Genomic DNA, 15,488 nt, shown 5'->3' on the forward strand with positions numbered 1-15,488 from the left:
GACAAGGTTATAAGAAGCCCTTTGATGCTTCATATTGACAAAAATGTAAGTTGTTACGTTATGGTGAGGAAGAGCAAGACTGCCCGAAGCATACATAAAATCACACACACAAAACGTTATCTACAAAAAGTCTGGGGAGCCAACAAAGTGTGGTCTGGCGAGACATCGATTTGTTTGTTTGTTTGTTTGTTTGTTGTTTAACCCCGCACTCAGCAATATTCCAGCAATATAACGGCGGTCTGAAAATAATCGAGTCTGAATCACATAATCCAGTGATTGGCATCATGAGCATCGATCTATGCAGTTGGGACACGATGACATGCATCAACCAAGTCAATGAACCTGACCACCCAATCCCGTTAGTCACCTCTACCTGCAAGCATGGCCGGGTTGCTAGGGACCAACCCTAACCCGGATCTTCAAGAAGGTCCCTCTAACTTCAGACGTTATGGTAAGTGCATGGATCGGCTGGGGCATTCATTCAGTGCTAGATTCATGTAAGACTGTAGCAGTAATTCAATTGATTTATTTGACAAAGTTGGCTTTGAAAACTTTTATTCACCTGATCACCCACTCCCTTTAGTCGCGTCAGTGACTACTGTACACTGATGGATCTAGGTGCTCAGTGTCCGATCGTGTTTGTGCTGGCATCTTTATTGTTAATGATGAGAGAGAACTTTCTGTCCGATTGGCTGATCACTTGCCTGTTACCTTTTCTGCTGCACTTCGAGCAATCACTGAAGCATTGCGTTGGATTCAATTTTTAGGGCCTGTATCGGCGGTAATTTCTAGTGACTCTGTCAGTACAAGCAATTCAGGTAGGGTCTTCCTCAGCGACGCAGGACTTGATCAACATTATTCTCGACATTTGTAATGCACAAGTAGAGATCCTTTAGTTGAATGTTCATGGATTCCTGCTTATGTTGGATTACTTGGACATGAGAAAGCTGATAAATTGGCAAGAGCTGCATTAGAATTTGATGAATCAGAACAGGATGAGACAATATTACCTTCTGAAGAATTGGGCACCGTCAGTATGATCCATGCTAAAACAAAATGGCAGCAGGCATCGTCCTTAAAAGGGCGTCATCTCTATGGACTCGATCCTTTTATTACTAAATTACAAATATCTAGAAACAACCGAAAAGAGGAGGTTCTCTTAACCAGACTTCGTCTTGGGCATTTCGGTCTTGGTGGATATCTCAATGTTATCAATAAAGGCAGTTGTGCGCAATGTACTGTGTGTAATCAGCTTGACAATGCGGCTCATTATTTACTGCATTGCCAAAAGTATGTCAATCAGCGTAAGGCAATGGCGGAGTCTCTAACAGTTCTCGATATTTACCTCACATTGGCTGGACTTTTATGTTTTCGGAATTTCGTTCGCCATGACGCTCGGAATGGCACTCTTGCTTAATATAGCGTGTGGTAGTTTTACCTAATGATTTATCGCGTAGGTATCTTATATGCTGGCTTAAAAGGTTCTCACAACACGTGCAACGTGTGGGCGGACATCACCCTGCTGCAACGCCTTGTTACGTCCTTGCAGGTGCACAAACGGTAGAATATGATCTCGGACGAAGTCGTCCCGGTAGCGTACGATCTTCAAATTGTCATTAATACTCACGAGTTGTGTGCTCCATGATGCCACGCCCATTACACTTCCATCCCCAAACTGACAACGTTGCATAACGTAAACGTCGCTAAAACGTTCTCCTTGACGCCTGTACACCCTTGCACGACCAACAGAGCTATCCAGGTGAAACATGGACTCGTCTATGAACAGTATTCTGTCCCAGTCTTGTCATCTGAACCTTAGATGCTGTCTACACTGAACTAGACGTGCTTGGCAGCAGCGACCATAAAATTATGGTAGAAATTAAAACATCTGTCTATGGACTAAGTTTGGAGTGTTTTCTGTCAACTTCTTTTTGAGTGAGTGAGTGAGTGAGTATGGTTTTACGCCGCTTTTAGCAATATTCCAGCAATATCAAGGCGGGGGATACCAGAAATGGGCTTCACTTATTGTACCCAAGTCGGGAATCGAACCAGGGTCCTCGGCGTGACGAGCAAACGCTTCAACCACTAGGCTACCCGACCGCCCCACTTCTTTTCGAAAAAACCCTATTTGTTTTGAACACTTGTTTTGAACTACTTAAGACTATGGTGTTTTTAATCTTGAACTTTAGTAATAATTGCTACATATATAACTACCTGTGACCACTTTTCGGAATGTTCTAAGATTGCGGACCTGTGTACCTGTGTTGTTACGCGTTGCAAGAGAGCGCCGTTTTCAGAGCGTTCTTGTCGTCATGGTAGAATGGAGATAAACCTACTTTGCCGTAGTCCCATTGTAGAGTAGATACCTCGGCGCTCGGTTCCAAATTAAAATAAAGAGGTATCTACTCTACGATGGGACTACATGAAATTTCAAAACACAGTAGGTTTATCTCCTAAATATTACGCGAGCCTACCTATCATTATAATGAAAATAATTGTGAGAGCGCGGTTTGCTTACGTCACAAAGTACGTTTATTTTGCGAAACATTAAACTACTTTAAAGTATAGTATAGTTGTATGAAATTTTCATATAACTATACTAACTTGTATTTGTTCAAATTATTTCCCAAAGGTTTCGTTACTTCATTACTGATATCTTAATGAAAGATGAACTTAAAAAACAACAAATGTTTTTTTTGTATTCAACTTTGAAATGAACACTGCGTGAACACACCTTTTGACCTTGAACACAACAATGAGGAGTGAGTGAGTTGGGTTTAACGACGCTTTTAACAGTATTCCAGTTATATCGCGGAGTGTCAGGAAAAGCCCGAAGTGATGCAGGTCTTTGACGTTTACCACTTCGGTGAAACCCACGAGCACGGGTATGGTGCTGACAAACCTAGAAACATCATCGGGGCGAACCGGGATTCGAACCCACAATCATAGGTTTCTGGCGTGCCCCAGCGAACCGCGGTGCCTTAGAACACAAGAATGAAATACACACTAAATATAAAGTCACCAAGTCATCGACAGAATCGAAGAATCTTTATTTTTGAATTATCGTTGAAATGTTTGTGACAAATCAGTTATAATTCAATGATTAGGCCAAATCGGCGGTTCCTTCCTCCAGCCAAGCCTTCAGTCACTTTGTCAATGTCCTTGTAGATGTGGTAGAGTGCCAAAGAGCTCATTCTCTCGTTGGTCATTGTTGACCTGATCCCCCTCATTTCCATCTTCTCGTGGCAAGCGCGTTCACTGACTATAAAAGTCCAGTTCCCACCCTTGCCGAACTAGGCTGGAATTATGGAGTTACATTTTGGCTGGACTAACGAGTCTATGCATTGTCCAATCAAAATCGCGTAACGAACTACATGGATTTCAACCTGCAGATTTCGCTCGGCTGCAGGATTTGCAAACCCAATTCGTACTGCCAATTGGGCCTCGACAGCTATTTTGCAAATCTTTTCATGTTTTTAATCAAGGTGCTGAAGTGATTTGATGCACTTCGCAGGGTAAGACCCGTTATATTACAATATAGATCTTGATTATCGATCAGATCGTTTTGACAGGGCGCCGCCATTTGCTTGAAGCAAATGCAAGTGATATGAGTGATGGAATCATTGAAGTCAATGGAAGCACATGGAATGTACATAACTCGAAATAGCCACTGGTGGCGCTACGATCGAGCCTGGAAATTCCAGCCCAGTTCGGCAAGGGTGGGAACTGTAAATAATCGAGTCTTGACCAGGCAGTCAAGTGATTGATATCATGAGCATCGATCCACACAATTGGGACACAATGACATGCATCAACCAAGTCAGCGAGCCTGATCATCCGATCCCGTTAGTCGCCTCTTACAAGTGTGGGTTGCTGAAGACCTATTCTACCCCGGATCTTCACGGGTCATTTAAGTGAGATAGATGTGAAGACAGTGTTTCCTTTGTCAATAATATGTATGGATTTTTGTTGTTGAAAAAATAACCACGTAACCGGTATGTAAATAGACAAGGAACATATACAAACCCCGAAACAACATATGCAGCCCTCACTGTATCATGATGCTTTTACGACTGCTTCGCTGACTAATTGAAACACTCAACAAGCCATGGCTAGGACATTTGAATAAACAATGAAAGTCTTGCATAAAATATCTAAAGTTACCATGTTTCAACAAGTTCTGTCCTCTAAATGTACGCCATATGGTCCATTGAAATCTGTACCCACAGAGTTAAAAAGAACCTGTTTTGAGAATTAACCTTAACACATTTATTTTCTGTAGATTCCGGGGTAGAATAGGTCTTCAGCAACCCATGTTTGCCGTAAAAGGTGACTCTGCTTGTCGTAAAAGGCGACTAACGGGATGGGTGGCCACCCAGCAATATTCCAGCTAAATGACGGCGGTCTGTAAAGTAATCGAGTCTGGGCCAGACAATCCAGTGATTGACATCATGAGCATCGATCCACGCAATTGGGATCGATGGCATGCATCAAGTCAGCGAGCCTGACCACCCATCCCGTTAGTCGCCTTTTACGACAAGCAGACTTGATGCATGCCATCGATCCCAATTGCATGGATCGATGCTCATGATATCAATCACTGGATTGTCTGGCCCAGACTCGATTACTTTACAGACCGCCGTCATATAGCTGGAATATTGCTTGGTGCGGCGTTAAACAACAAACCAACAAACCAACCAACTTTCTGTAATGTTCTGCGTATAAATAACACTGGGAGAAGAGCACATTGTTTTGAGTGCGTGACTGATAATTTCCCAACCTCCTTCTATATTACTCAAAATGGTGCCCGCTATCTAAAAGAAACAATGGTTCTGTAACAGTTTCTTTTTTGTTGAATAAAGATGACTTACATTTGTAGTATATCCCTTTATATACGATAGCCTCGTGGAGAATCCCGGAAAGTATATATGTCCCCTCCAACCTGTGTTGACCGAAAGAGGTGAATATATTGATTGGATGGTCAGGGCCCCGTTCCTCAAAGCGATCTTAGCGCTACGATGATCGCAAGCCTATGTTAATGTTTGGGACTTACGATCACCTTAGTGCTAAGATCGCTTTGAGGAACGGGACCCAGGTTCGATGACGTAGCATGTCGTTGTATCCAAGTATTGCGTGGACCCATGCTCATAATGTCAGTCACAGGATTGTCAGGACTTGACTCGATTTTTGTAGAGACCTCCGCCTTACAGCTGGAATAGTGCTTAAACAACAAACAATCTACAGCTAATGTAGTTTTATGTAATTCCATATCGTGATACTTTTATAGCAAATCTAAATATTGCAAAGGTTTTGACGACAAATAAAACGATTGTATATTATCTACCAAATGGTTGTGTAAGTTTGTCTCATTGTATCTCATCATTGACAGTGTATCTTTTATCTACCACCTGTATCTATACGGCTTGTTTCAGATCAATACTTTCTTATTGGTGATCAATCACATTTGTACGAGGTGTTTTAGAATTGATTCACTGTCGCCCACCAGTTAACATTATATATACAGAATAACACCGTTGTGTCGAGCTTTGATGTGTCGAACTTACGGTCGTCTCGAAGTAGAAACTTGGTTCCTGCATATACCTTCTTGGATACCTTGGATAAATCGAAGTATTCACATAGGTCCCTTAAACCTTAAACTTGTTTGAATATATATATGCATGCACACACACACACACACACACACACACACACACACACACACACACACACACACACACACACACGTGACTTTACAGTTTAACTCACTCATTGTCTTCTTTCCTGACAGCTGTTGATCTCGTGATCAGGTTCCCCTTGAACTTTGACACCTCTGGGCCCCTCCTCGTCAAGAGGGTCTCTTAGGAAATCAGCAATTAACTATGGAGATATTGTGACACTGTAAGGGGAGTGTCAACTGAACCATTGAATCAGTTTCTATCACAGCGACTTTCCAACACATGAACTATTGATTTGGACATAAATACACATAGGCAGCAAAAGCCACATATCTCAATCCACGTTGTACTAGCCTGATAATAATATCCCTATCCATAATTAATAAATCAATTCCCAACAACTACCCTCCCCTTTCTCCACTTGCCTCTTCCGTCAATCATTACATGTCCTTCTCTCCCTCCCTGTCAGCGTCCTACTGGGAGATCCTTGACCCATCCTTAATCCTCTGCCAGAGCTGCCCATATCTCCCTTCTCTATCGGGTGGTCAGCCTCGCTGACTTGGCTCACACATGCCATCGTTCCCCTTTTATGGAGATCGATGCTCATGATGTCAATCACTGGATTGTCCTGGCCAGATTCGAATATTTATAGATGGAATACAACAAACACACAAACAGGCACAGGGGGGCGGATTAACCCTTCCCGACTCTCCCCATCGGGTTGTCTGTATTTGAAGGCCACTTGTCCGCCATTTTATAAGCACAATCACGTGACACAGATGGACAGGCGGTTCCTCGATTATCACATTCTCGGTCCCAAATCAAGGCGAATTTGCTATTCTAACGGCTACATTGCAGATAAGGTTTGAAAATACATTGTTTATGAGACAAAGTGACATCCACTGAAGAAGTTATACCCTCAACAATATCCGGATCAGCCTAATGTCTGAACCTTTCATTGTGAACTTGCAATCCTTGTTTCCAATAAGATTAAAAAAATAATAATATTCAAATATACATGTACCGTAAACCACGGACAAAACGAACACGCTTATAACGAACTGACAGATATAACGAACTTACTTTTTGGTCCCAACTATTTGCTGTAGTTATGCCATATATATGCTTTTAACGAACTACAGTTATAACGAACTAAAATTAGTAGTCTTTGAGTTCGTTATAACCGTAGTTTACTGTTCTTTCTTCCTCTCCCTTGGTGTGTTCCGAATGCATTAAAGTTCACTTTTTGGAACCATTGTATTTGCTTACAGGTTGTTTGTTTGCTTTCTTAAAGTTATTTGAGCCTTTATCTAAGTAATACTAATATAATGGAGACTGATCCATAGTCTTGTTTGTTTGTTTAACGACGCACTCAGCAATATTCCAGCTATATGACGGCGGTCTGTAAATAATCGACTCTGGACCAGACAATCCAGTGCCTGACATCCTGAACATCGATCCACGCAATTGAGATACGATGACACGTATCGACCAAGTCAGTTCAGTTGGTGCCAGGTTTTACTGTTAATGCGGCTATGTTGGCACGTGTCAACAGCGTGTGGACGGGAACTACTGGAACGTTCTCAGTCCTAGCTTATTTATACTGTTTTGTTTGTTTGTTTGTTTGTTTGCGGTCTGCAAATGATCGAGTCTGGACCAGACAATCCAGTGATTGATATCAAGACCATCTATTCTCGCAATTGGGATACGATGACATGCATCAACCAAGTCAGCGAGCCTGACCACCCGATCCCGTTGGTCGCTTCTTACGACAAGCAAAATCGCCTTTTACGGCAAGCATGGGTTGCTGAAGAACTATTCTTCCCCGGATCTTCACGGGTCATGTATAATGTGAAAACGATGTGCGTACTTCATGCTTGAACTCGTCCGGACTAATGTCGGTTTTAAATGTAGCCCACTGAGATACCATGACAGTTTGACATGAATACCCCACACTCAAAAACAGTATACGGACTCCGAGACGACCAGTCCTTGTTTTGCCGAGCACCAGGCAGGGTAACAACAAGTACCACGATTTAACTACATTAATATTAAGTTTTCTTGAAATTACAAGCTTGAAGTGCAACACCTATCTATTGTACAATACGCGCCTACATTTCGGTTTCAGAATAACGTTGAACGGAAATTCAACGTTAACAAAATAAGTACAAAAATTCCCAATGTCTCCTAAACCTGATACCTTTCCGAGATCCGAGGACTTATTGGATCCAGTTCAACACATGATGGCCAATCTGCAAGGATCTCCTGTTTTCAAACCGCAGTTTGCATTCACGTTCATAGTGAGACATTTTGTGATTCAAATACACTGGCTATGCCAATGTACTGAAGCCACACATTCAAGAAAGACCCAGATTTTGCCAGTAACAGATGTACGATCCGGTTATGAAAGCAGCGTGAGTCACGTTTTAACTCTGGTAGTAAAACCAAAATTAGAATTGACATGAAATAGACTTTGCCCAGACCACGATATTATCGTCTGCTCTGTGCACCAGCCGCGCGTGCTTCACGTGCACTAGTCGTGGTAAGCCAGTGGTGACCACGCGCCACCACAGTGGATGTCTGATGGGCTCAACCGGGCTGTTACGTAGTCATTACAAGCCCTAACTGAGGATATTCATTCTAGTTTCTGACCTGCCTCGATCCTTAAATCAACGTTGTTGAACAGATTTCTGTTAAGATGTCAGTCATGTTCACTTTAACCAGGTGATATTACAAAATGTGAAGTGAAACGACTATAAATGCATGGATGTGCTGTGAAACTCCACAGCTTTCTATGTTATTTACCGACGTAACATTTATTGTTTGTAATCAAGAGTTCTACCGATGCAGTCATATATGTAATCGCGGCTGGAAAAGAAGGCAAATGACTGCCGCATGTCCAGCGCGTGTGCAGTGCATGCATGGCTTTCGCGTGTGCGGGTTGGTTTTTCCATGCCCTTACTTTCCAAAAAAACAAACAAATTTTGCCGTGATGTTGAATGAATCTTCGTACAGGTTTGGAACCATAAAGAAATACTGAAACCTCAATATGCTTCACGTAAATAACACAGAAACAAAGGCGATTTCATGGGTATTGAACACAGATTTATAAAAAATGTAATTTAATAAATATATACCAATTATATTTCTGGGTTGATTTCTGCACTATGTTCGAATATGCACTACAAAACATCGACCGTCGCACCTAATTAAAATACAAAATATGCGATTGAACTGATATTAACTTTTAAAAGTTATTAAAATTCGAAGATAAATACCTATAGAAACATGTAGAAAACTGGAATATACATTTATTACATTTTTCATTGTTTGGTAGCAACTGTGTCCGCTACTCACACTCACACACAACAAACAACAAACAAGAAAAAACCCCAAAACCCAACAAAAGAAACCAAAGTGTGAGTGAGTGAGTAAGTTAACATTTACGTCACGTCGGCATTAGTTCAGCCATATAGTGAGTGAGTGAGTGAGTGAGTGAGTATTGTTTTACGCCGCTTTAGCAATATTCCAGCAATATCACGGCGGGGGTCATCAGAAATGGTCTTCACACATTGTAACCATGTCGGGAACCGAACCCGGGTCTTCGGCGTGACGAGCGAACGCTTTAACCACTAGGCTGCCCGACCGCCCAGTCATATTGTGAATATTATTAACAGTATTATATATGGTCGTTGAATATGAAATGTGTTGTTTTCTATGAGGAAGAAGGACGTGCTTTTATTCATTTTTAAAATGAATGTCACGTGTTCGCCGGGTTAAGACTCGGATACAGGTCACTGTGATCTATGTTTGCTGACTCAAGAGAAAAGTGATGATATGTAAACCTTCGCGTCGGGACTATTTGAAGCGTCCGTAAAATGTGAACGTGTTCGATAAGATTGTCTTCTTGATTCGTATTCACGTATTGGTGGTTTCGATTTGCTCTTCCATGCCGTCACATTTAACTCACTCACCGAAGTCATGACCCAAGATATCCGATATTTATCCTTTTTATGTTTAGATATTTTGCCATATGCGATATATGGGCCGCGTATACAAAATGCAAATTGCAATAAAATTAAGTTTTTGTTTTATATTTTTCATCAATTAGTGCATTATTACATAACCACTCAGGTATCGCGAATGCGTCACGCACGTCAGTGTGTCGTCGTAACTGGACCAAATGTCCACTTTTAAATGGAGGGACGTCCGCGATAAAGTATTCGTATTCGCAAAACACACGACCCACCCAATGTTTGGGCACTACTACTACTACTACTGCTACTACTACTGCTACTACTACTACTACTACTACTACTACTACTACTACTACTACTACCACTGCTACTACTACCACTGCTACTGCTACTACTGCTACTACTACCACTGCTACTGCTACTACTACTACTGCTACTACTACTACTTCTACTACTACCACTACTACTACTACCACTACTACTGCTGCTGCAACTACCACTACTACTGCACTACTACTGCTGCTGCTACTGCTACTGCTACTGCTACTTCTACTACCACTACTACTACTACTGCTGCTACTACTACTACTACTACTACTACTTAAAATAATAAATTACGTTGCTCTTAATCCAGACGAGATGGCCACTCAAAGCGCTACAAGGAAGAATAATGAAAATAATTCATGAACAATATATTATTGAAAATGCATTGAATTTGAGTATGACAAATTACGAAAGGAAAGAGAAATGACGTTTTAGACATCGCTTTGGCAGCTAGTAAACAGGTAGGTTTTGAGGTTAGCTCTGCAGTATTCAACCCCTGAGACATGACTGCACAGAAAAGATTAAGGCGTCCGACACCTTTTCCAAGGACAACAACACTCTTATGTAAGATAAAGACAGAATGATCTGTCACTCGATGGACCATGTGTATGGCTCAGGCAAGGTTGCCCTCTAGTAAGTGCGTTCATGCGTTCGTGCGTCACGCAAAGGAACTTGGTTCCATGTGAAATGACACCCGCAACCACAGACATGCTTCTTTCATACCAAGGGTCTGATCTCGCCAAATCTGGGATTCGAACTCGTAACCCACCGACCCTTGCAGCTAAATGACACAGCTGATAGCTGTAACACCCAAACCACCGGACAACCGTTTTCCCAAAATAAATGAGCAGACACCGGCTGTCGCCACAAACTCTTATACAATTTAGAATCCCAGCTCAGCGCATACCTAGAAATTCCACCTTACCGATTGGTACCGAATGCGCTAACCGTCACGCCCGGGTTATCTTGTAATGTACTTACTAGTGATCTAAAACCCGGGGTCGGTCACCTTTTGATATATGTGTGGTAATCAGTGCTGGTCTCCTATCTTCCTGCACAAGGTAGCACAATGCCCTTCCAACCCAATGCGTACGTACGTGTCTGATGTATACGGATTCAGGCGACTATTCTTGTCGTAAGAGGCGACTAACGGGATCGGGTGGTCAGGCCCCCTGACTCGGACGATGCTTGTCATCGATCACAATTGCGTGGATCGATGCTCATGATGTCAATCACTGGAATGGTTGGTCGAGACTCGATTATTTACAGACCGCCGTTATATAACTGGAATATTGCTGTGTGCGGCGTTAAACAAACAAACAAGCAAAATATACGGATGCAATTGTGCTTCCAGAAGCACGTCCATGAACACAAATTGTGTAGCCAAAACGCGTGTTCTGCGATCAGCTGGTGATCAGCTGTTTGTCGGAGGACAAATGTCACGGCAAGATAACGTTATTACATTAACCGATATTCAGCTCAGGTGTGGGTCCAAGGCACAGTCGTACCTATGTGCACAGTGAAATCTAGGTGAGGGGAGCCTCGATAACAGACATTCCCAAATAGAAATGACTTTTTGTCCCTCGTGAACTTTTTTTCAAAAACATTTTATACCCTATGAAAAGTTTAGCACCAACAATAGCTGCTGGGACATGCACGTCACTAGATTATTAAGTTCTTACATCGCTGTGTTTCTCATTCGATGTTTTGAGCCTTTGCGGTCATTGCACGGCATTTTTTTCGGATATTGCACTGATGCATGAATAGATGCATGCGTGTTATATCTGAGTGCATCGTATTGTTTCATTTATATTTGTTGGGTATGTTTCAACACGTTTTTATTTGAAGATATTCATTGCATCTACAATTTGATTTATTGCATGCATAACATTTTGTTTTTCTTATTTTTGACAGGCCAACCAAAAGTTATGAAGTCTTAGCGTGTTTGCTGATTGGTCATCTCGGACTTACAGGTGCTCGGGGGTTGAAGGTCATGGCCACTGCTCTCTAAATGAGAGCCTTCGAGTAGCGTCATGATTAACCGAATTCTGAGCTCGAGTACGGTGGGGGGGGGGGGGGGGGGGGGGGGGGGGACTATCTGGTTTCGAAGGTATTGTATCCTCTATGTGGCTACCATTTTCACTTCCCTTCTCTCTTCACATATCGCCTGTTGCAGGCCTCGTGTTACAATAGGGCCGCAACAAATTACCCACTTATTCTTAATGTGAGAAACCGTTGGGTGAATATATCTTAAAGTTTGTTGTTTGAGGCCGCACTCATCAGTATTCCAGCTATATGACGGCGGTCTGTAAATAATCGAGTTTGGACCAGACAATCCAGTGCTTGTCATCATATCATCGGTCTTCGCAATTGGGATACGATGACATGCATGCGTCAACCAAGTCAGCGAGCCTGACCACCCTATCCCGTTAGTCGCTTCGGTAAGCATGGGTTGCTGAAGACCTAATCTATATCTTAAAGAATATATAAAAAACATGAACAAGTTGTGTTAATATTGTTTTATTGTGTTTCGTTATTCTTTACTCTGTCATACGAAGTATTGTGTCATGCTCTATACGATCTTATTGTAATAAAAGTGTAGAATGTTTCAACGTATACAGTCAATGGACAGCCGCACACAGCCACACCCCATCACCCAGCCACACCCCATCACCCAGCCATACCCTATAACCCAGCCATACCCTATCACCCAGCCACATCCCATCACCCAGCCACACCCCATCACCCAGCCGCACCCCATCACCCAGCCGCACCCTATCACCCAGCCATACCCCATCACCCAGCCACACCCTATCACCCAGCCATACCCCATCACCAGCCATACCCCATCACCCAGCCACACCCCATCACCCAGCCGCACCCTATCACCCAGCCACACTCCATCACCCAGCCACACCCCATCACCCAGTTACACTCCATCACCCAGCCACACCCCATCACCCATTCGCACCCCATCACCCAGCCATACCCTATTACCCAGCCGCACCCCATCACCCAGCCACATCCCATCACCCAGCCGCACCCCATCACCCAGCCATACCCTATTACCCAGCCGCACCCCATAACCCAGCCACATCCCATCACCCAGCCGCACCCCATCACCCAGCCATACCCCATCACCAGCCATTCCCCATCACCCAGCCATACCCCATCACCAGCCATTCCCCATCACCCAGCCACATCCCATCACCCAGCCACATCCCATCATCCAGCCGCACCCCATCACCCAGCCATACCCCATCACCCAGCCATACCCCATCACCAGCCACACCCCATCACCCAGCCACATCCCATCATCCAGCCGCACCCCATCACCCAGCCATACCCCATCACCCAGCCATACCCCATCACCAGCCATACCCCATCACCCAGCCACATCCCATCACCCAGCCACATCCCATCATCCAGCCGCACCCCATCACCCAGCCATACCCATCACCCAGCCATACCCCATCACCAGCCATTCCCCATCACCCAGCCACATCCCATCACCCAGCCACATCCCATCATCCAGCCGCACCCCATCACCCAGCCACACCCCATCACCAGCCATACCCCATCACCCAGCCGCACCCCATCACCCAGCCGCACGCTATCACCCAGCCATACCCCATCACCAATCCATACCCCATCACCAGCCATACCCCATCACCCAGCCACACCCTATCACCCAGCCATACCCCATCACCAATCCATACCCTATCACCCAGCCACATCCCATCACCCAGCCACACCCCATCACCCAGCCATACCCCATCACCCAGCCACACCCCATCACCCAGCCATACCCCATCACCCAGCCACATCCCATCACCCAGCCACACCCCATCACCCAGCCGCACCCCATCACCCAGCCGCACCCCATCACCCAGCCATACCCCATCACCCAGCCACACCCTATCACCCAGCCATACCCCATCACCAGCCATACCCCATCACCCAGCCACACCCCATCACCCAGCCGCACCCTATCACCCAGCCACACTCCATCACCCAGCCACACCCCATCACCCAGTTACACTCCATCACCCAGCCACACCCCAATACCCAGTCGCACCCCATCACCCAGCCATACCCTATTACCCAGCCGCACCCCATCACCCAGCCACATCCCATCACCCAGCCGCACCCCATCACCCAGCCATACCCCATCACCAGCCATTCCCCATAACCCAGCCATACCCCATCACCAGCCATTCCCCATCACCCAGCCACATCCCATCACCCAGCCACATCCCATCATCCAGCCGCACCCCATCACCCAGCCATACCCCATCACCCAGCCATACCCCATCACCAGCCATACCCCATCACCAGCCACACCCCATCACCCAGCCACATCCCATCATCCAGCCGCACCCCATCACCCAGCCATACCCCATCACCCAGCCATACCCCATCACCAGCCATACCCCATCACCCAGCCACATCCCATCACCCAGCCACATCCCATCATCCAGCCGCACCCCATCACCCAGCCATACCCATCACCCAGCCATACCCCATCACCAGCCATTCCCCATCACCCAGCCACATCCCATCACCCAGCCACATCCCATCACCCAGCCACACCCCATCACCCAGCCACACCCCATCACCCAGCCGCACCCTATCACCCAGCCATACCCCATCACCCAGCCATACCCCATCACCCAGCCACATCCCATCACCCAGCCACATCCCATCACCCAGCCGCACCCCATCACCCAGTCATACCCTATCACCCAGCCACATCCCATCACCCAGCCACACCCCATCAACCAGCCACACCCCATCAACCAGCCACACCCCATCAACCAGCCACATCCCATCACCCAGTCACATCCCATCACCCAGCCATACCCTATCACAAAACCATACCCCATCACCCAGCCCTGGGGGTAGTCAAGAAGACATATTGTGTGCATATTGACCTGTAATCTACATGCGGTCCCGCGGTCAGCGAACTCGGTGAGGTCAAAACTGGACCGTGGAATGTTATACACTAAGCGGACACAGGTCATCATAACCACACACACCGGATGAGTAGATGAGGACAATGACTATCGGCCATTGAAATAATGAAACGAGTACACCTCGTCCTTCACGAGAAGAGTCAATTGTGTGCATTGTGTAAATCTATGCCAAGCAATTAGATTTGTTTGTTTGTTTATCTGTTGGTTAACGATGCTCAATATTCCAGCCATACGACTTAACCAAGTGACCAACTGCCCTTTAAATAACCGAGTCTGGATCAAACAATCCAGTGATTGATATCATGAGCACCGATCCACGCCGTCGAGGTACGATGAGGCGTTATCAATTACCCGATCCATTTGGTAGCCTCTTACGACCAGTATGAGGGCTATGGCATTTACAAACGCTATAGAATCGCTGAACGGCAAATTTGAATTACACCCTCCATTATGAACGTTGGTTGTTTGTTTGTTTGTTGTTTAACGCTGCACTCAGCAATATTCCAGCTATATGACGGCGGTCTGTAAATAAGCGA

At 45.0% G+C, this 15,488-nt stretch overlaps 1 protein-coding gene across 1 annotated transcript; it reads left to right on the plus strand.

The window, feature by feature from the left end:
* Positions 1 to 10,556: 10,556 nt before the first annotated feature.
* Positions 10,557 to 14,881, plus strand: LOC139446350 (cell surface glycoprotein 1-like). The gene is made up of 2 exons (XM_071227689.1): positions 10,557 to 10,609; positions 12,691 to 14,881. Exons 1-2 carry the CDS (start codon positions 10,557 to 10,559, stop codon positions 14,879 to 14,881), a joined length of 2,244 nt encoding a protein of 747 aa, XP_071083790.1.
* The last annotated feature ends 607 nt before the right edge of the window (positions 14,882 to 15,488 follow it).

Source organism: Haliotis cracherodii, unplaced genomic scaffold (genome assembly GCF_022045235.1).
Source record: "Haliotis cracherodii isolate W230 unplaced genomic scaffold, xgHalCrac1.p SCAF_6, whole genome shotgun sequence".
NCBI lineage: Eukaryota > Metazoa > Mollusca > Gastropoda > Lepetellida > Haliotidae > Haliotis > Haliotis cracherodii.